A 22,848-nucleotide genomic window follows, 5' to 3' on the forward strand; every position below is an offset into this window, starting at 1 on the left:
ACAAAATAATATATTTAGGTGCTTAATCAGCTTTCCCCCACATAGGATATACAGTACATCACATAGGATACACCTCACATAGGATACACCTCGCATAGGATACACCTCGCATAGGATACACCTCACATAGGATACACATCGCATAGGATACACATCGCATAGGATACACCTCACATAGGATACACCTCGCATAGGATACACCTCGCATAGGATACACCTCACATAGGATACACATCGCATAGGATACACCTCACATAGGATACACCTCGCATAGGATACACCTCGCATAGGACACACCTCGCATAGGACACACCTCGCATAGGATACACCTCACATAGGATACACCTCACATAGGATACACCTCACATAGGATACACCTCGCATAGGATACACCTCACATAGGATACACATCACAGGATACACCTCACATAGGATACACCTCGCATAGGATACACCTCACATAGGATACACATCACATAGGATTCACCTCGCATAGGATACACCTCACATAGGATACACATCACAGGATACACCTCACATAGGATACACCTCGCATAGGATACACCTCGCATAGGATACACCTCACATAGGATACACCTAGCATAGGATACACCTCACATAGGATACACCTCACATAGGATACACCTCGCATAGGATACACCTCACATAGGATACACCTCACATAGGATACACCTAGCATAGGATACACCTAGCATAGGATACACCTAGCATAGGATACACCTCACATAGGATACACCTCGCATAGGATACACATCACATAGGATACACATCGCATAGGATACACATCGCATAGGATACACATCGCATAGGATACACATCGCATTGGATACACATCGCATAGGATACACCTCGCATAGGATACACCTCGCATAGGATACACCTCGCATAGGATACACCTCACATAGGATACACCTCACATAGGATATACAGTATATACCATAAAATATACTCTTTGTAAATGATAACTAATTGTTAAACACATATATTTATTACCTGGTATTCAGGACTGTTTTTAGAAGAGTCTTAGGTTAGGTACACACTATTGTCCCCTTTTAATCTAAACACACAAATTAACCCTCAACACAACTTTGATGTACTCTAAAAATAAGGTTGGGTTTTGATTTTGTCCAAAATACATCTGTGGGAATTTCTTTCAGGTGTTATGATAATTATATAACATTTAGGAAAAAATATGCAGCCCAATAATCCAACACTGGAGGTCAGTATGGCGAATACCTCCACAGCCACCATGTATTTCCCTCTGGTGCTCAGATAGGCCGGGATCATGGCAATCCAGACACTGCAGAACACCAGCATGCTGAAGGTGATGTACTTGGCCTCGTTAAAACTGTCCGGTAATGTCCTCACCATGAAAGCCAGAATAAAACTCACAGAGGCCAGAAACCCCATATAACCCAACATAGAGTAGAAGCCAATAACCGACCCTTCATTACACTGAATGATGATCTTTCCAGGATAGGAGTCCATGTCATACTCTTGGTAAGGAGGAGACACTGACAGCCAAATAACACAGATCACAACTTGGACAGAGGAACAGATTATGACAACAGAGTTAGAAATCTTCTCCCCCAACCACTTCTTCCAGTAGCTGCCAGGTTTGGAGGCCTTGAAGGCAATGCAGACGGTGATGGTCTTGGCCAGAACACAAGAGACAGCAATGGAGAAGAAGACCCCAAATGACATTTGTCTCAGCATGCAGGTTATATCCACAGGATGTCCGAGGAACAAGAAGATGCAGAGGAAGTTCAGCAAGATGGAGGTCAGGAGGACGAAGCTCACAGTCCGGTTATTGGCTTTCACTACTGGAGTGTCCCGGAGTAAAATGAACAATGTCAGTATATAGAGAGTTCCAGCAGAACATAATATAGAGATACCATAGAAAGCTAGAGCTATGATATTTGTCTCGTAGGAAAGATAGTCATACGTTTTGGGAATACAGATTACTCGTCTCTCATCTGGCCAATGGTCGTCAGGACATTTGTGGCAGATCTCACTGTCTGTGGAGGAAGAACAGAATAAAATATGCCACAAATTATTACAATTATTAACTGATTACAAGATAATAAAATAACATATTTTGAGCATCTGTTCTTTAATGATTGTGCGTTGGTATTTGTCACCTGATACATTGAAGATTTCCCCATCAGAGCACGGCACACAGTGATAGCAGCAGGAATGGATTCCTCCAGTTGGACCTTTCCTGTGTCCCGGAGGACACGGCTCATTGCAGCGAGCTAGAGGAAACTGAAAAAAAATTTTTTTTTTTGTCAGAATTAGAGAAATACTTCAGGTTCTCATACATGTAGGAAAAGAACTGTTTTTTGTACACACTAAAATAATGTACGTGTGGGGAGGGGCAGCGCGGTGCGGGCAGTAAAAACACAGAGTCTGGTTTCAGGAAAACCTGGAACTATTGAATACTTGTATTAAACAGAATGCCAATGTCACAAACACCTTGGCGGGAGAGCACCGCTAGGGAAATAAATCTCAGTTCAATGTAGTCAGATGTGGAGGTGGTGCCAACAATGGCTGTTTCAGAGGGTGAAGCGTGCCCTGGCCGATCCCAAGAGGGAAGCTCCTTTCCAGGACAGCAAGTCCTTAATCTTTCCCTTCTCATCAGGAACCTTTCCCTACAGCTAGTTACTTTTCCTAACAAATAGGGTCTCTGTCACGGTCAGGCAGAAGTTGGTATTAGGCAGAAGCGTAGTCGAGAACAAGACAAGGTTGGTAATGAGCAGCTGTAGGTTGCGATCAGGCAAAAACGTAGTCGAGAACAAGCCAAGGACGGTAATGAGCAGTCGCAGGTTGGGATCAGGCAGAAGCGTGATCGAGAACAAGCCAAGGTCGGTAATGAGCATTTGCAGGTTGGGATCAGGCAGAAGCGTAATCAAGAACAAGCCAAGTTCAGTAATGATCAGTCGCAGGTTGGGATCAGGCAGAAGCATAGTCGAGAACAAGCCAAGGTCGGTAAGGAGCAGTCACAGGTTGAGATCAGGCAGAAGCGTAGTCGAGAACAAGCCAAGGTCGGTAATGTACAGTCGCAGGTTGGGATCAGGCAGAAGCGTAGTAGAGAACAAGCCAAGGTCGGCAATGAGCAGTCACAGGTTGGGATCAAGCAGAAGCGTAGTTGAGAACAAGCCAAGGTCGGCAATGAGCAGTCGCAGGTTGGGATCAGGCAGAAGCGTAGTCGAGAACAAGCCAAGGTCGGTAATGAGCAGTCGCAGGTTGGGATCAGGCAGAAGCGTAGTCGAGAACAAGCCAAGGTCGGTAATGAGCAGTCGCAGGTTGGGATCAGGCAGAAGCGTAGTCGAGAACAAGCCAAGGTCGGTAAAGAGAAGTCGCAGGTTGGGATCAGGCAGAAGCGTAGTCGAGAACAAGCCAAGGTCGGTAAGGAGCATTCGCACGTTGGGATCAGGCAGAAGCATAGTCAAGAACAAGCCAAGGTCAGTAAAGAGCAGTAGCAGGTTGGGATCAGGCAGAAGCGTGGTCAGTAAACAAGCCAAGGTCGGTAATGAGCAGTCGCAGGTTGGGATCAGGCAGAAGCGTAGTCGAGAACAAGCCAAGGTTGGTAATGAGCAGTCGCAGGTTGGGATCAGGCAGAAGCGTAGTCGAGAACAAGCCAAGGTCGGTAATGAGCAGTCGCAGGTTGGGATCAGGCAGAAGCGTAGTCGAGAACAAGCCAAGGTCGGTAATGAGCAGTCACAGGTTGGGATCAGGCAGAAGCGTAGTCGAGAACAAGCCAAGGTCGGTAATGACCAGTCTCAGGTTGGGATCAGGCAGAAGCGTAGTCGAGAACAAGCCAAGGTCGGTAATGAGCAGCTTCAGATTGGGATCAGGCAGAAGCGTAGTCGAGAACAAGCCAAGGTCGGTAATGACCAGTCTCAGGTTGGGATCAGGCAGAAGCGTAGTCGAGAACAAGCCAAGGTCGGTAATGAGCAGTCGCAGGTTGGGATCAGGCAGAAGCTTAGTCGAGAACAAGCCAAGGTCGGTAAGGAGCATTCGCACGTTGGGATCAGGCAGAAGCGTAGTCGAGAACAAGCCAAGGTCGGTAATGAGCAGCTGCAGATTGGGATCAGGCAGAAGTGTAGGCGAGAACAAGCCAAGGTCGGTAATGACCAGTCGCAGGTTGGGATCAGGCAGAAGCGTAGTCGAGAACAAGCCAAGGTCGGTAATGAGCAGCTGCAGATTGGGATCAGGCATAAGAGTAGTCGAGAACAATCCAAGGGTCTAGAATGAGTGATAGCAAAATATGAATAATAACAGAGAAGGCAAGGAGCAAAATACTGGCTGGAGAGCACAATAATCTGGCAAACAGGAAGTGCAGAGACATGGCTTATATCAGGAAGTTCATGGGAGGAGCAAGGGGTTCAAGGTTCATGAAAAACAACGTGAAGATAGGATCGTCCAAATAGTTGTCAAGGGAGCTGTCCAGCAGGTGGCTCAGCAAGAAGAAACATTGCTACTCACCGCAGAAGGCCCAGGTTTGGGTCTCTCCCTACACTGGCAACACACTAGAAGCGCACAGAAATTCCAGAGCAGGGACTTAAATAGCTGCTTGATAAAGAAGCGCACTTCCACCTTTCCTGGCTAGTGCATGCTCTGAAACGCTCCTAAATGCGTCGCAGTGCACCTTGGGTATCTGACGTTATCACGGCCACACTGTCGCTGCGTTCCAGCGTACGTTCCACCCAGCTTTGAGTGAGGACATGCACGCCGGCTGGCTCCACAGCTGTTCCCCTCCAGCTACCACGCCGCTCCAGTGGCACGCTGACTACTACATACTCCACACCGATGACAGCTCTTCACCCTGTATACCCACCTGACCGATGTTTACACCATACCATGGTTTTTATGCTATTATTTACCTCAACTATGTGAGTGTTCCTACCTTTAAACCTGAATAAAGTGATATACTGCACTTAGAGGCGCTTCTTCTCCTTCTCTCAACTTAAATAGACCCTGCTGACCCAAGATGGCCACCGCCAATCACATGGGCACAGTGTAGCCAAACATGATGCTGCTCTATTGACCTAAGAAACCATAGAGAAAGGTTGCTTCTCTTGGACTTCCTCTCCAGGCTGAGGTATCACTCGATCTACAAGGGCTCACTACCACAGACACCTGACTAAATGTTAGGACTTTGAAAGCCATAATGCTGGGCAGCTCCACTATACATAAAGTGACTGTAGCTAGTAAGTTGCTGCTTTGGTCTCCTGCCACCCCTCCCACTTACTGATCATTGAAGCCGCCACTCCTCACTTAACCCCCCTGGCAGTATTCCCGAGTGTAGCTCGGGGTTAACTTTTAGTACCAGAAGCGGTAACCCCCTCGAGCTACACTCGGGATTACCCTGCAGCGTTGCTCTGGGATCTCTCCAGGGGGTCTTGCGGTCCCGTTATGTCCCCCGTGCAGCGTCTCCGGCCGATGCCGTCTTCCGGGTTCCGTTCCCTCTGTATAAAAGTGGATAAAAGTGATCCTTACTATATCCTACATCATAGTAATATATTCTAATTGAATAAGAGTGTTTAAATTGATTAATACATATATATATATTAAGGTTTATTATGTTAGATATGGCTATTATCGCCATCATTTATCATTAAGTGAATTCTGCTCCATTAGCAGTTAACCCCTCGCCTACCAGGCACTTATACCCCCTTATTTACCAGGCCAATTTTCAGCTTTCAGCGCTGCCGCACTTTGATTGGCAATTGCACGGTCATGCAACATTGTACCCATATGAAATTTTGATCATTTTTTTCTCACAAATAGTGCTTTCTTTTGGGGGTATTTAATCGCCACTGGGCGCTTTACTTTTTGCGCTATAAATAAAAAAAGTGCAAAAAATTTGAAAAAAAAAAGTTTCTTTGTTTCTATTATAAAATTTTTCAAACAGGTATTTTTTCTCCTTCACTGATGTGCGTTGATGAGGCAGCACTGATGGGCACTGATATGCGTCACTGATGGGCACTGATAGGCAGCACTAAAGGGCACTGAAAGGCAGTACTAATGAGGTGGCACGGATAGGCGGCACTGATAGTCAGCACTAAGGAGGTGTCACGGATAGGCGGCACTAATATGCAGCACTGATAGGCGGCACTGATAGGTGACACTGATGATGGGTACTGATAGATGGCACTGACTGGCATCACTGCTGGGCACTGACTGGCGGCACTGACTGGCACAACCCCTGGGCACTGACTGGTGGCACTGACTGGCAGCACTGCTGGGCTGCACTGGTGGGTGGCACTGGTGGGCAGCACTGGTGGGTGGGCACAGGTGGGTGGCACTGGTGGGCACAGGTGGGTGGGCACAGGTAGGTGGCACTGCTGGGCACAGGTAGGTGGCACTTCTGGGCACAGGTAGGTGGCACTGCAGAGTGGCACAGGTGGGTGCACTGCTGGGCACAGGTGGGTGATCTGCTGGGCACAGGTGGGTGGAGCTAGTGGGCGCACTGCTGGGCACAGGTGGGCGGAACTTGCGGGTGGCACTGCTGGGCACCGATCATCAGGGCACTGATCATCAGTGCCCTAATGATCGGTGCCGATCCCCGCTCTGACAACTGCCGGTTCTCAGCAGTACTTTCCTCGCGATCTGACAGCGTGAGGAAAGTGCAGCCGAGAACCAGCACTTGCATTTCCCTCTGATCAGCGTGTCATTGGACACCGCTGATCACGTGGTAAAAGGCCGCTGTGATTGGCCTTTCACCACATCACGTGATCAGCTGTGTCCGTAGGACACAGCGATCACGGAGATCGCCGGGTGCGCGCCCCCTGGGGCACGCAGGAGAGCGCGTTCTGGGAGGACGTCATATGACGTCCACTCAGAACTGGCCGACCGCAGTGAAGCTGTCATTCGGCTATCTGCGGTCGGCAGCTAGTTAAAATGGCTTCTGCTGCTTCCAAAGGCTTATAAAAGATATTTTATGCAAGTTTGTGCAAGTTGTCAAAAACTGCCGAGTAATGATGAATGTTTGACAAAATGTCTCGATAAGATATCCTGAAGTGTAAAAGGCAAATATTGTGGAGTGTAACTGATAAGCAGAAAGGTGGGCAACAAGCCATGAAAAACCCTATAAGTGTATGGACTGTCACATATCTAATCAGAGCATCTGATGGGCGGGGCATAGGCGGGGCATGGGCGGGGCATGGGCGCTCTCATACAATGGTATTATCACTAATAAACATATCATTCCCAGCTCTCATCTGCAAGGTTGTTTATTTCAGGTGTAAAGCCGTGAAATCCCTAATCACCTGCAAGCGTGGGGATGGAACCGGCGGGGATTTCAAAAATGTAAAAAAAGTGACATTCACTAAATAAAGTAAAATCACATAGTATAACATTCCTGTATCCAACCATTTCACATACATTGTGTCCCGAGTGCTTTGTCCGGCGCCCTGCCTGCATTGTTACTGTTCTTTCTGCCTGGAAACTGAGAAACGTCCATGGCGTCCAAAAAGCGTCCCTTTAGGTCAGACGCGGTTTTAGACCGGCTAGAGAACAGCGATAGTAAATCAGAACCACTTGCAGAATTGAGTGATAATGATTGGTGGGGGAAATTCCTCATCAGACACTGAAAACGATTCTGCGACTGAGCTCAGCGATGAGCCAACTTGGCGCTCTATTTCACATTTCAGTGTTTTTGGTTTGATTATATTATTGAATTACATTTATTATTATATTATTATTATTTTTTATGAATATTTATTAAATTATAATTTATGATTTTGTGTTTCAAGTTTTATCCTCCCCGGGATGTTTACTAGACTCTTGTTCGGACAGATTTCAGGGAGTTATTCCTAAGAATTACAGCCGACAATAAAAAAAAGACATTCCCATTGAAAACAAAGTACCGCTCTGAGCACAGAAATCCTGACATCATCAGACCTCTAGGGAGGTTAACAAGCAATAGTGAGGTGCAGTTGGTGGGTCAGAGTGTTGACTTCCTACATGAAGTTGTTTTTTTGTTACATAAATGATTTCCCTCCTGTTCTAGAAGGTAAACAAGAGTATATACACAGAATAGGGATGGGCTTCATGTTGGAATCTAACCTAAGTTCGACTTGAACATTAGCCCATCGGGTGTTCGGTGAACACATGTATGGTAAGGGCGTTCAGTGGGCTGTTCATCTGCTGTGCCCCACAATGCACTGCACCCTGACAGTGCATTATGATTGGTCAAAGCAATGCACCTGACCACAGCGCGTGAGAACGTCACAAAGGGGTGGGGTGAACCCCACCCCTTGTGACATCATGACAGTATTGAAGAACTGTCATCTGGGGCACAGCTGTCAGACGGCAGGAGCTGGCATTGAGAGCGTAGCGCTTTTTTTTTGGTCTTTTTTTGGGTAGTGCCAGAGGCAGGCATTGTGATTGGCATTGGATCTACTTTGGGGGACATTTTTATTTTTTTTATTTTTAATAAAGGACTCATCAAAGATTGTCTCCTGTCTTTTTTTACACTACACTTTCTTTTTTTTTGTGAATGTGTAGCAGTTCCACATCCTCATTCCCAAGGAGGGGGCAGGGATCTGAGGGCCCCCTTGTTAAATGGGTCTTCCAGATCCCAATAATCCCCCCACCCGTATACCTCCACAACCACAGGCCACAGTCAACATGCGGACAATGTGCTTTGAAGGGCAAGTAGCCTGGTATGGTTCGGGGGGGGGGCGCTTGCTTGCCCGCCCCAGCAGCCCCTCGCTCTTCTGTTGCCAGCAATCTGGCCCCCTGTCGAGGGAGCATCCTGCTCCCCTGGCCGAGCACCAGAACGTTGGCCCCTCTGCTCTGGGAATCCACATGCAGGCTCCCTCCTATCACCCCGCTCCCTGTCCCCACGTGCACGTCCCGATCCCGTCTTCCCACGCTCTTGTCAAGGTCCTACCTTTTCCCTGAGGTTATGTTACTCCATGTGCTGGTGTCCATCTTGGATTCTGCTGTGCATGATGGGAATCCTTCTATGCCTTCAGGTCTCTGTGGTCCATCCCCCAGAGGGGTGTGGCTGATGACATATAAGCCTGTGGCCCGCACATGCTCTTTGCACTTGTGTCTTGTGTCTTTGTGTTGCTATTACTCTTTGGGCATCTCCCTTTGGGTCTTCTGCAACCCATTCCCAATGGGGAGCGTCCTTGGTCACATCTAGGTATGGACTTTATTGTAGACCTCCCGGTGTCTCGGGGTCATACGGTCATCCTCATGATCGTTGATCGGTTTTCCAAGATGTGCCATTGCATTCCACTCAGGAAATTACCCACAGCGCAAGAACTGGCCACGGTCTTTTCCAGGGAGATTTTTTGCCTGCATGGGTTGCCTAAGGTGATTGTCTCGGACCGCGGGAGTCAGTTCGTGTCCAGATTCTGGCGCGCCTTCTGCTCCCAGTTGGGTATTAGTCTCTCCTTTTCTTCAGCCTACCACCCGCAGTCCAATGGGGCTGCGGAGCGTTCCAATCAGGCCTTAGAACAATTCCTTCGGTGTTATATTTCAGACCATCAGGACGATTGGGCCGATCTCCTGCCTTGGGCAGAGTTTGCCAGGAACTCGGCGGTCAACTCCTCCTCCGGGATGTCTCCTTTCATGGCCAACTATGGGTTTCAACCCGCGGTATTACCTGAGAGGTTCTCACCACAGGACATTTCGGCTGTGGAGAACCATCTTGCTGCCCTGCGTTCTTCAAGGGGGCAGATCCAGAGGGCCTTGAGGGACTCAGCTCAGCGCCAGAAGTTCCAGGCTGATCGCAGACGGTTGCCCGCTCCTTCATACCAGGTCGGCGATCGTGTGTGGTTGTCTACTCGCAACCTCAATCTTCGGGTGCCCACACCCAAACTAGCTCCCTGTTTTGTCGGTCCTTTCCGCATTCTCCGCAAAGTGAATCCGGTGGCCTATGCCCTTGCCCTTCCGTCTGGGATGCGGATCTCCAATATCTTTCATGTTTCCCTGTTGAAACCTCTGATCTGCAATCGCTTCACTACCTCTCTGCCTCGGCCCCGTCCTGTCCGGGTTGACGGTCATGAGGAGTATGAGGTGAGCCGGATCCTGGACTCTCGATTGGTGCAAGGTCGATTACAGTTCCTGGTTCATTGGCGCGGTTATGGCCCCGAGGAGCGTTCCTGGGTCCCTTCCGCGGATGTCCATGCACCTGCCCTCCTCCGCGCTTTTCATACCCGCTTTCCTCAGAAACCTTTTGTTGACCCGCGGAGGGGGAGGGGTCTTTGAGGAGGAGGTACTGTCAAGGTCCTACCTTTTCCCTGAGGTTATGTTACTCCATGTGCTGGCGTCCATCTTGGATTCTGCTGTGCATGATGGGAATCCTTTTATGCCTTCAGGTCTCTGTGGTCCATCCCCCAGAGGGGTGTGGCTGATGACATATAAGCCTGTGGCCCGCACATGCTCTTTGCACTTGTGTCTTGTGTCTTTGTGTTGCTATTACTCTGTTCTGACTCTCGTGACTCTCCTGGTATCTGATTCGGCTTGTGACTTGACTATTCTTTGTATTCTCCTTTGATCTGATCCTCTGTTGCTGAACCCGGCTCGTGACCTGTGATTCTCGTCTGTTGTCCTGTACTGTTTTGTCCTGTTGTTGTTGACCCGGCTTGTCTGACTACTCTTTTGTCTCTTCCACCAGCTACACGCCATTGGCGGCGGCCATTACCGCAGCTGAGGTGTCTCGGGGGCCGCGACCTGGTTCCTGGCTGCGTCAAGTCCATCCCCACCATCAGGGGCCCTGGTGAAGGGCAGCCTGGGACTTAGACTCCGCGCCCTGAGGGACTTCGGTCTGTGGGTAGTGGTTGTCGGCAGCCAGTGCGTTACATTGTTAGGCCTGCCTGTCCATTCCTCGGCCCCTGCCCTGACAGCTCTGTGCCCGACATGGACAAAGGCTGCATTCCCTGTGCTGGGCTGGAGACGCAGGGAGAGGGGCCCGTTGCCATGGTAACCAGATGCTAAGTATTTAATGCAGAGCGTGGTCCCGGGGTAGATCTCCTGACTGTTGTCCCTGCTAGTGTGAGCGAGGTCTGAGCTCCGGGCCAGCCTCCCCATTGATCCAATCCCCCTCCTCTTACTGAGCTCCACTGCCTGCCAGTCGCTGCCGGATCCCTCCCCTGTGTGGGGTTAACTCTCCACTGCCTGGAGCTGCTCTGTGTGGATTAACCCTTTGCTGCCCGGATCTCTCGCCTGACGGACTTAACCCTTTTCTACCTGAAGCTTCTCTGTGCGGATTAACCCTTTGCTGCCCGTGAGCCTGGTGGACTTAACCCTTTTCTGCCTGTGAACCTGATGGACTTAACCCTTTGCTGCCTGTGAGCCTGGCAGACTTAACCCTTTGCTGCCTGTGAGCCTGGCAGACATAGCCCTTTGCTGCCAGGAGCTGCCTGTGTGGATTGACCCTGTGTTGCCTGTGTGGACTGTAACCCTCCGTGTCCAGCTCCCTGCATCCAGTGAGTGGACTAACCAAAAGACTGAGCCCAATTCTCCTCCAATTCTCCCCATGAAACCCAATTCCCACGGAACCTCTAACACTCTGTCCTGTTGAACCCTGTAGACTATCGGCCCCCTGTTTTCCCATATTGCCATCCAGAGAACTTTACTGTGTTGCTGTGTCTGCTGTTGATCTGTGGACTAATGGACCTATTGACTGTACCCCGAAAAAATCCCCAATGAATGCCCACATGTTGGCTTCTGTGCAATCTCCGTGTGCTCTCTCCCTGCGCTCCAAATACATTACATGCCTGATTTTTACTTTCATTTTTTTAATTCACAAATGTTGATGTCTAATTGGGAGAATTGTGAATTGAGCAATTCAGGAGCCAGAAAATTATGAATTTTATATATTTTCTGCACACTGGATAAATCTGTATAAATATATAAATGTATGTGAATATCACACGTTGATTAGCAGTTATAGAAGTATCACCGCTTCCTGGAGTCCTTCAGTGCGGTCTCGGAGGTTGGCCTGAAGACCTTATAGATAGAGCTCTACAATGTTCGGAGGTCTGCAAATCTCTTGCATGTTTGGGAATTTTTTTTTTTGCCTGTGTGGTGTATAGCTGAGTCTTTCCTATCATTAGACCATCAATATCTGGAATGAGAAATCAAACTGCACCATACAGAAACATAGGAAAACTTACTTTGCCCCATTTCCACTGGACCCCTTCGGAAAAATCTTCCCACTTCTGTTTTTCTAAAGTCGACCTGCTTGTTATGTGTTCTGCCTTGATTTTAACATTTCCCTCTGAAGGTTCATAATAGATAAGCTTTCCTAAATAAATGTCGATGGGTAGTTCTCCTCGCTCATTAAAGAAGACCTCCTCTCTGTCCGTGCTCATGTAGTGAATCGTCTGGACATATCTGCGCAGCTTTCAAAGGAAAAAGATATTTACTGGAACATCTTTCTTCTAAATTCACCATTTCAGAGTCAAATGAAAAATTACCGCTCTACCAACTTTGACACTAGATGTTGTAAAAATGTTCACATTTGTAAAATACTGTTTATTTGCTCTGTGCTTTCACTGATGGAGTCACATGTCTCAACGATGGTGTCACATGTCTCACTGATGGAGTCACATGTCTCAACGATGGAGTCACATGTCTCACCGATGGAGTCAAATGTCTCACTGATGGAGTCACATCTCACTGATGGAGTCACATGTCTCACTGATGGAGTCACATGTCTCACTGATGGAGTCACATCTCACTGATGGAGTCACATCTCACTGATGGAGTCACATGTCTCACCGATGGAGTCACATATCTCACCGATGGAGTCACATCTCACCGATGGATGTCTCACCGATGGAGTCACATGTCTCACCGATGGAGTCACATGTCTCACCGATGGAGTCACATGTCTCACCGATGGAGTCACATCTCACTGATGGAGTCACATGTCTCACCGATGGAGTCACATGTCTCACTGATGGAGTCACATCTCACTGATGGAGTCACATGTCTCACTGATGGAGTCACATGTCTCACTGATGGAGTCACATCTCACTGATGGAGTCACATGTCTCATTGATGGTATCACATGTCTCACTGATGGAGTCACATCTCACTGATGGAGTCACATGTCTCACCGATGGAGTCACATATCTCACCGATGGAGTCACATATCTCACCGATGGAGTCACATCTCACCGATGGATGTCTCACCGATGGAGTCACATGTCTCACCGATGGAGTCACATCTCACTGATGGAGTCACATGTCTCACCGATGGAGTCACATGTCTCACTGATGGAGTCACATCTCACTGATGGAGTCACATATCTCACCGATGGAGTCACATCTCACCGATGGAGTCACATGTCTCACCGATGGAGTCACATGTCTCACCGATGGAGTCACATCTCACTGATGGAGTCACATGTCTCACCGATGGAGTCACATGTCTCACTGATGGAGTCACATCTCACTGATGGAGTCACATGTCTCATTGATGGTATCACATGTCTCACTGATGGAGTCACATCTCACTGATGGAGCCATATGTTGGGCAAGCATTTGCATTTCCTATTGTTAGTTATCTAGGATTTCGTAGTCTAGTGGAATCCCTTTTTGTTGAGCAGTGGGTGCAGGCCCCTTATATTCCCCACAATCCTCTGGGCTACAACAAACCCCAGGACTCCTGGTCACAGTGTCACACACCTGGTGGTAGACCCCGACATGAAGAGGAAGGCCTTTCTTATAGCTCTGGTAGTGAGACAGTGACTGCAAGAGCTCGGTGGGGTATAAGTGCCTGTAGTGTGTCCAGCGGGTACGTCACTTGTGCTTCCCCAAAGATGAGCCAAATAGGAGACACCAGGGCAGGGACATGGAGTGGGCAGGAGGGACAGCTGCCCTGGGCTCTTTGGTATCATGTGAGGTGGGGGGCGCTGCATAGAGAGTGCCTACCTACAAGCTGGCAGGAGTACTGGAAGAGTGGGGATTTTTGTTTGAAGGGAATTTGGCTTGCAAAGAGAATTTATGCTTGGGGTAAGCATGCAGATTAGTGCTTAGATTTTTTTTGGAAGGAAGGTAGGGGACTATTGATGACACGTAATGCTCATACATTCTGGGGAGGGGGGCACCATTTGGCATCTTTGCCCCAGGCTATACATGACCTTGTCACAGCACCAGGAGAGACATCAGATGATGGGCTGATGAATTAGACCCAGGACTGGCAAGGGGCAGACTGGCTGGAGCTTGGCTGGCAGATGACTGGTTGCTGGTGCTGAGCAGGCTGGCAGAGAAGGTAGGCAGGACACTAGTCAGGGAGCACTTGGCAGACAGAACAAGGCAGGCAACTGAGTCAGGTGTGTTGGGTCCATAACAGAAGATCTGACCAGGCGTAAGCAGCAGGCAGCAGAGTAGTCAGGATACAGGCCAACAGGTCAGTAATGGTGGAACAGATTCCAGAGACAAGCCGGGGTCAGGGTAGGTAGCGTTCAAGTGTAGTCACAGGCAAGCCGGGTCAGTAACAAGGAGCCAAGCACAGGAACTGGTAACAGGATACACAGAAATGCTGTAGATCAGACAGAAATGAACCAGTGCAGCCATGGCCATGGAAAAGGGGCTACCACCAGCCCTCCTGTATGGGGCCCAGGCCAGCAGGGGTCCCAGACAGCTGGGTGAATCGGACGTGGGCACAGAGGGTGATAAGCATGGTGGGGGGGGGGGAATTACTGGAGCCAATCCCCTGTATGGCTCTCTCTGCAGAAGCTGAAAGCCAGCTTCTCCTCTCCCTCCCGCTGGCTTTCAGCTGCTGCAGAGAGAACCATACGGGCGATCAATTCCAGTAATTGCCCCCCTCCCACCACACCCATCACCCTCCCTGTGCACTATATGTTTCCTCCTACTGCCCAGGCACCCCAGTGTGCCCCCACCCCAGCAGTGATGCCGGCTTCCCTCCTCTACTTTCCTCCGGCAGCTGCAAGCACACAGCAGAATCCTTCAGGATGGAGAATATATATATATATACTGTATGTTGAAGTGAATTTTTTTATATTACAAAATGTATGAAAAATATTTTTAAAAATACATATTTTTTAAATATACTCTTCACATTTTTTTAACATATACAAAAGTCATTTTAACATATATTTGTAAATGCATTCTAAAAATGTAGATTTTTATTTTTAAAGACATGCAGTATATTTGAAATGTAATTCTATTTTTCATATATTTTGTAATAACAACGCATTTCAACATACAGTATACAGTCAGGTCCATAAATATTGGGACATGGACACAATTCTAACATTTTTGGCTCTATACACCACAATGGATTTGAAATGAAACAAACAAGATGTGCTTTAACTGCAGACTGTCAGCTTTAATTTGAGGGTATTTACATCCAAATCAGGTGAACGTTGTAGGAATTACAACAGTTTGCATATGTGCCTCCCACTTGTTAAGGGACCAAAAGTAATGGGACAGAATAATAATCATAAATCAAACTGTCACTTTTTAATACTTGGTTACAAATCCTTTGCAGTCAATGACAGCCTGAAGTGTGGAACGCATAGACATCACCAGACGCTGGGTGTCATCCCTGGTGATGCTCTGCCAGGCCTCTACTGCAACTGTCTTCAGTTCCTGCTTGTTCTTGGGGCATTTTCCCTTCAGTTTTGTCTTCAGCAAGTGAAATGCTCAATCAGATTCAGGTCAGGTGATTGACTTGGCCATTGCATAACATTCCACTTCTTTCCCTTCAAAAACTCTTTGGTTGCTTTTGCAGTCTGCTTTGGGTCATTGTCCATCTGCACTGTGAAGCGTCCAATGAGTTGTGAAGCATTTGGCTGAATATGAGCCGATAATATTCCCGAAACACTTCACAATTCATCCGGCTGCTTCTGTCAGCAGTCACACCATCAATAAATACAAGAGAAGCAGTTCCATTGGCAGCCATACATGCCCACGCCATGACACTACCACCACCATGATCACTGATGAGGTGGTATGCTGAGGACCATGAGCAGTTCCTTCTCCATCCTCTTCTCTTCCCATCACTCTGGTACAAGTTGATGTCGGTCTCATCTCTCCATAGGATGTTGTTCCAGAACTGTGAAGGCTTTTTTACATGTCGTTTGGCAAACTCTAATCTGGCCTTCCTGTGTTTGAGGCTCACCAATGGTTTCCATCTTGTGGTGAACCCTCTGTATTCACTCTGGTGAAGTCTTCTCTTGATTGGTGACTTTGACACACATACACCTACCTCCTGGAGGGTGTTCTTGATCTGGCCAACTGTTGTGAAGGGTGTTTTCTTCACCAGGGAAAGAATTCTTCGCTCATCCACCACAGTTGTTTTCCGTGGTCTTCCGGGTCTTTTGGTGTTGCTGAGCTCACCGATGCGTTCTTTCTTTTTAAGAATGTTCCAAACAGTTGTTTTGGCCACGCCTAATGTTTTTGCTATCTCTCTGATGGGTTTGTTTTGTTTTTTCAGCCTAATGATGGCTTCACTGATAGTGACAGCTCTTTGGATCTCATTTTGAGAGTTGACAGCAACAGATTCCAAATGCAAATAGCACACTTGAAATGAACTCTGGACCTTTTATCTGCTCATTGTAATTGGGATAATGAGGGAATAACACACACCTAGTCATGGAAAAGCAGAGAAGCCAATTGTCCCATTACTTTTGGTCCCTTAACAAGTGGGAGGCACATATACAAACTGTTGTAATTCCTACACCGTTCACCTGATTTGGATGTAAATACCCTCAAATTAAAGCTGACAGTCTGCAGTTAAAACACATCTTGTTTGTTTCATTTCAAATCCATTGTGGTGGTGTATAGAGCCAAAAATGTTAGAATTGTGTTGATGTCCCAATATTTATGGACCTGACTGTATATATATATATATTGAAATATATTCAATATGGCCAAATTTTAGCATTTCAAATATATGTCAAAATATGTGGGAAGAATATTCTTAAAATATATTTCAAATATATTTTTCTTCCATGTGGGCACTTAGTCTTGGAAAAGCGATACTGTATTTGGATACATAATAATTTTTTTTAATATTGTTTTTGGAACTATTTATTCACGTGTCAGTAGAGGACTATCATTGTATTTCTGATGTTTGTATGTCATCTAACATCAAGCATAACACAACAAAGATGGACGCTCCATTGTTGAATAACATGAGCTACACGTAACACGTATGAGAGCTGATGTTCAGAAATACATACAGGAATACAATACCTAAAAAATAATAAAAAAAAGAAAACAAAAGAAAGCTGAGGCAGACTCTGGTGAAAAGAGAGAGGAGGAGGAGGAAAAAAAAAAATTTGGGGATCCAAAAACCCCTTTCCTCAAGAACCTCCTACCGGTAGCTGATTGCACATATATGCATGCGTGTTCTTTGCTGGGACTCAACAATGTACATCTTTGTTGTATTATGCAACATGTTAGATGCTAGGTGATTGCATGTCCTGTATATCGATTGCATGTCCTGTATATTGATTGTATGTCCTGTATATCGATTGTATGTCCTGTATATCGATTGTATGTCCTGTATATCGATTGTATGCCCTGTATATCGATTGTATGTCCTGTATATCGATTGCATGTCCTGTATATTGATTGTATGCCCTGTATATCGATTGTATGTCCTGTATATTGATTGTATGTCCTGTATATTGATTGTATGTCCTGTATATCGATTGTATGTCCTGTATATCGATTGTATGCCCTGTATATCGATTGTATGTCCTGTATATCGATTGCATGTCCTGTATATCGATTGTATGCCCTGTATATCGATTGTATGTCCTGTATATCGATTGCATGTCCTGTATATTGATTGTATGCCCTGTATATCGATTGTATGCCCTGTATATCGATAGTATGTCCTGTATATCGATAGTATGTCCTGTATATCGATTGCATGTCCTGTATATCAATTGTATGTCCTGTATGTTGTTTGTATGTCCTATATGTTGATTGTATGTCCTGTATATTGATTGTATGTCCTGTATGTTGATTGTATGTCCTGTATATTGATTGTATGTCCTGTATGTTGATTGCATGTCCTGTATATCGATTGCATGTCCTGTATATCGATTGCATGTCCTGTATATCGATTGCATGTCCTGTATGTTGTTTGTATGTCCTATATGTTGATTGTATGTCCTGTATATTGATTCTATGTCCTGTATATTGATTGTATGTCCTGTATGTTGATTGTATGTCCTGTATATTGATTGTATGTCCTGTATGTTGATTGTATGTCCTGTATATTGATTGTATGTCCTGTATGTTGATTGTATGTCCTATACATTGTAGGTGAATTGGCTCCTGTCTAAATTGTCCCTAGTATGTGTATGTATGAGTGTGAGTTAGGGACCTTAGATTGTACGCCCCTTGAGGGTTAGGGACTGATGTGAATGTACAATATATATGTGAAGCACGGAGTAAATTGATGGCATTATATAAGTACCTGAAATAATAATAATAATATATTGATTGTATGTCCTGTATGTTGATTGCATGCCCTGTATGTCGATTGCATGCCCTGTATGTCGATTGCATGCCCTGTATGTCGATTACATGCCCTGTATGTCGATTGTATGTCCTGTATGTTGATTGTATGTCCTGTATGTCGATTGTATGCCCTGTATATCGATTGTATGCCCTGTATATCGATTGTATGCCCTGTATGTTGATTGTATGTCCTGTATGTTGATTGTATGCCCTGTATGTTGATTGTATGTCCTGTATGTCGATTGTATGCCCTGTATATCGATTGTATGCCCTGTATGTTGATCTTATGCCTTGTATATAGATTGTATGTCCTGTATGTTGATTGTATGTCCTGTATATAGATTGTATGTCCTGCATGTTGATTGTATGTTCTGTATATTGATTGTATGCCCTGTATATTGATTGTATGCCCTGTATATAGATTGTATGTCCTGTATGTTGATTGTATGCAGTGTATATTGATTGTATGCCCTGTATATTGATTTTATGCCCTGTATGTTGATTGTATGTTCTGTATATTGATTGTATGTTCTGTATATTGATTGTATGTCCTGTATATTGATTGTATGTCCTGTATATCGATTGTATGCCCTGTATGTTGATCTTATGCCCTGTATATAGATTGTATGTCCTGTATGTTGATTGTATGTCCTGTATATAGATTGTATGTCCTGTATGTTGATTGTATGCCCTGTATATTGATTGTATGCAGTGTATATTGATTATATGTCCTGTATATTGATTGTATGTCCTGTATGTTGATTGTATGCAGTGTATATTGATTGTATGCCCTGTATATTGATTTTATGCCCTGTATGTTGATTGTATGTTCTGTATATTGATTGTATGTCCTGTATATTGATTGTATGCCCTGTATATCGATTGTATGCCCTGTATGTTGATCTTATACCCTGTATATAGATTGTATGTCCTGTATGTTGATTGTATGTCCTGTATATAGATTGTATGTCCTGTATGTTGATTGTATGCCTTGTATATTGATTGAATGCCCTGTATATTGATTGTATGCCCTGTATATTGATTATATGTCCTGTATATTGATTGTATGTCCTGTATGTTGATTGTATGCAATGTATATTGATTGTATGCCCTGTATATTGATTTTATGCCCTGTATGTTGATTGTATGTTCTGTATATTGATTATATGTCCTGTATATTGATTGTATGTCCTATATATGCCTAATACAAACGTATTGCAAAAGCAGTTGTCTCCACAATAAAAGCCTTCCCGGACACCCAGAGTATTTACATTTCATTGTTTCCTGTCCTCAGGTGCTCATTTGGACCACACATGATGGGATATCAGTGACTGGAAACATTAGATGTCACCAGGTGGAGGGGGGGGGGACCCCCTATAGGACTTGGGACTTTGAAGGCATAGATGTATACCGAAAAACGCTTAGTAAAAAGTACAAGCTTTTTATTGTGTCAAAAAATGATTTTAGCATGTAGACATACCATAGAATACGTCATCCAAAGTCATAGTACAGCATCACCATCTAAGTATTAATTGCATGACAAGGATCCCCAGTATGACTATGTTTGGCCAGCCATTACAAATGTTGTAACATCACCATCCATACATATGATTACAGAGATAGCTTCTATATAATCAACGCGTTTCGGTGTGTCTTCACGCCTTCTTCAGGGAAAAAGAAGAACTCTTAAATATCTAAGGGGTGGGGCCACCCAGTGACATCAACCAGGTGAACCTGCCCCCTCGTGATGTCATTGTGTTCTGCAACTGTGGTCAGGTGCCTTGCTTTAGCCAATCACCATGCACTGTCAGGGCGCAGAGCATTGTGGGGCGCGGCGGGCAAACAGCATGCCGAACACCCTTACCGCTCGTGTGTACACCGAACACATGAATGGCCGATGTTCGAGTCGAACATGAAGCCCAACAAGAGGTATTACTAAAACCAATACAATGTGAATGCAGAGGCAACCATTTAGTATGATAACGAGTAGATACATTTATACAATCTTACAGACACAACCGGCCCTTTGAGGGCAACCATAACGCTGACTCGGCCCGCGATGACATTGAGTCTGGCACCCCTGCTCTAGAGGAAAAGATAAACATAGAAAATAAACGTACCTTTCGTCCTAATCCATACTTTCCAAACGTATTTCTACTTAGTTTCATATTGTTCAAAGCCTGAGCCAGAGCGTACACCGCACTGTAGATGGAATAAAACTCTGAGCCATGCTTTCTGCTGAATCGATATGCGATCCGTTCCCGCCCAGTGCAGGTGACATTAGGAAGAAAACCTAAAAATCTGAACATCTTATTTTTATCTTCATTAGAAGACAGACAGTTGAACATTGAGAGCCAAATATCTTCCAGCAATGGATCGGCTGGCCGTTTGGATGGATGTAGGTTCTCCATGTAAAGATCGAATCCTGGAATGTAGTGGAAAGGATACATCGGTAATAAGCTACAGTTAAAGGTTTCCATTAGAACGACCTCTGGATATGAAAAGATATCCCATGACTGATTGAGAATTAATGTGATATTTTTTCTCAGAGCTTTGGATTCTGTACAAAAGACAATATATTCAATTAAAAAATGGCCGCATACTACAACAACGTCGGTGGTTGACTTCTCAATTATCATCATTCTCCGTCTGTTAATGTCCACATTCTTGGTCAGGTAGATGACAAATTCTATACAGATCCCGTGTCTGGTCATCTCGTTTCTCAGCTCCCTCAGTTCCATTTCTCCGGTGCCGTCATTCGATGTGATGATTCCGACCCAATGCCATCTAAACAGTTTTAGGACCTTTATAACCATCTCATACCAAACCCAGCTACTAGGAATGGTGCGGTAAAAATTTGGGAACTTTTGTCTATCGCTCAGGAGAGGGTCGGTAACTCGATGGCTGATCTGAAGAGACACAAGAAACACGAGAGAGGTTGTGGTAGTTATTGCATTTAGCTGGACTTGTTCCATAATGTCATGGATGATTCAAAGCTTCTCCAAACTTCTCCTTCACTTCTGAAAAAGTGGCTTGTGAATCTACAGAACATCTTCAACATCACAGGACAGGTTCAGCTGAATGTGACAACAACTAGATAAGCCATGACTTGGATAAACTAGATAAACCATGACTAGATAAACCATGACTAGATAAACCATTACTAGATAAACCATTACTAGATAAACCATGACTAGATAAACCATGACTAGATAAACCATTACTAGATAAACCATGACTAGATAAACCATGACTAGATAAACCATGACTAGATAAACCATGACTGGATAAACTAGATAAACCATGACTAGATAAACCATTACTAGATAAACCATTTCTAGATAAACCATGACTGGATAAACTAGATAAACCATGACTAGATAAACCATTACTAGATAAACCATTTCTAGATAAACCATGACTGGATAAACCATGACTGGATAAACCATGACTTGATAAACCATTTCTAGATAAACCATGACTAGATAAACCATGACTAGATAAACCATGACTAGATAAACCATTACTAGATAAACCATGACTTGATAAACCATTACTAGATAAACCATGACTTGATAAACCATTACTAGATAAACCATTTCTAGATAAACCATGACTGGATAAACTAGATAAACCATGACTAGATAAACCATTTCTAGATAAACCATGACTGGATAAACCATGACTGGATAAACCATGACTTGATAAACCATTTCTAGATAAACCATGACTAGATAAACCATGACTAGATAAACCATGACTAGATAAACCATGACTAGATAAACTAGATAAACCATGACTAGATAAACCATGACTAGATAAACCATTACTAGATAAACCATGACTAGATAAACCATGACTAGATAAACCATGACTAGATAAACCATGACTAGATAAACCATGACTAGATAAACCATGATTTGGATAAACTAGATAAAGCATGACTAGATAAACCATGACTAGATAAACTAGATAAACCATGACTAGATAAACTAGATAAACCATGACTAGATAAACCATGACTAGATAAACCATGACTAGATAAACCATGACTAGATAAACTAGATAAACCATGACTAGATACAGCATGACTAGATACACCATGACTAGATAAACTAGATAAACCATGACTAGATAAACCATGACTAGATAAACCATTACTAGATAAACCATTTCTAGATAAACCATTACTGGATAAACCATTACTAGATAAACCATGACTGGATAAACCATGACTGGATAAACCATGACTAGATAAACCATGACTGGATAAACCATTACTGGATAAACCATTACTGGATAAACCATTACTGGATAAACCATGACTAGATAAACCATGACTGGATGAAC

General features: G+C 45.0%; 1 protein-coding gene across 1 annotated transcript; it reads right to left on the minus strand.

The window, feature by feature from the left end:
* Positions 1–987: 987 nt before the first annotated feature.
* On the minus strand, positions 988–21,407 carry LOC149431238 (vomeronasal type-2 receptor 26-like; the record flags this gene model as incomplete). Its single annotated transcript, XM_089665771.1, has 4 exons — positions 988–2,039; positions 2,163–2,286; positions 12,162–12,389; positions 20,619–21,407. Coding segments are annotated over 4 exons (2,061 nt in total), but the record flags the coding sequence as incomplete, so codon positions are not given.
* Positions 21,408–22,848: the final 1,441 nt, after the last annotated feature.

The sequence above is a fragment of the Staurois parvus genome, unplaced genomic scaffold (genome assembly GCF_062004578.1).
Source record: "Staurois parvus isolate SC_StPar_1 unplaced genomic scaffold, SC_StPar_1.0 ptg002334l, whole genome shotgun sequence".
Lineage (NCBI taxonomy): Eukaryota > Metazoa > Chordata > Amphibia > Anura > Ranidae > Staurois > Staurois parvus.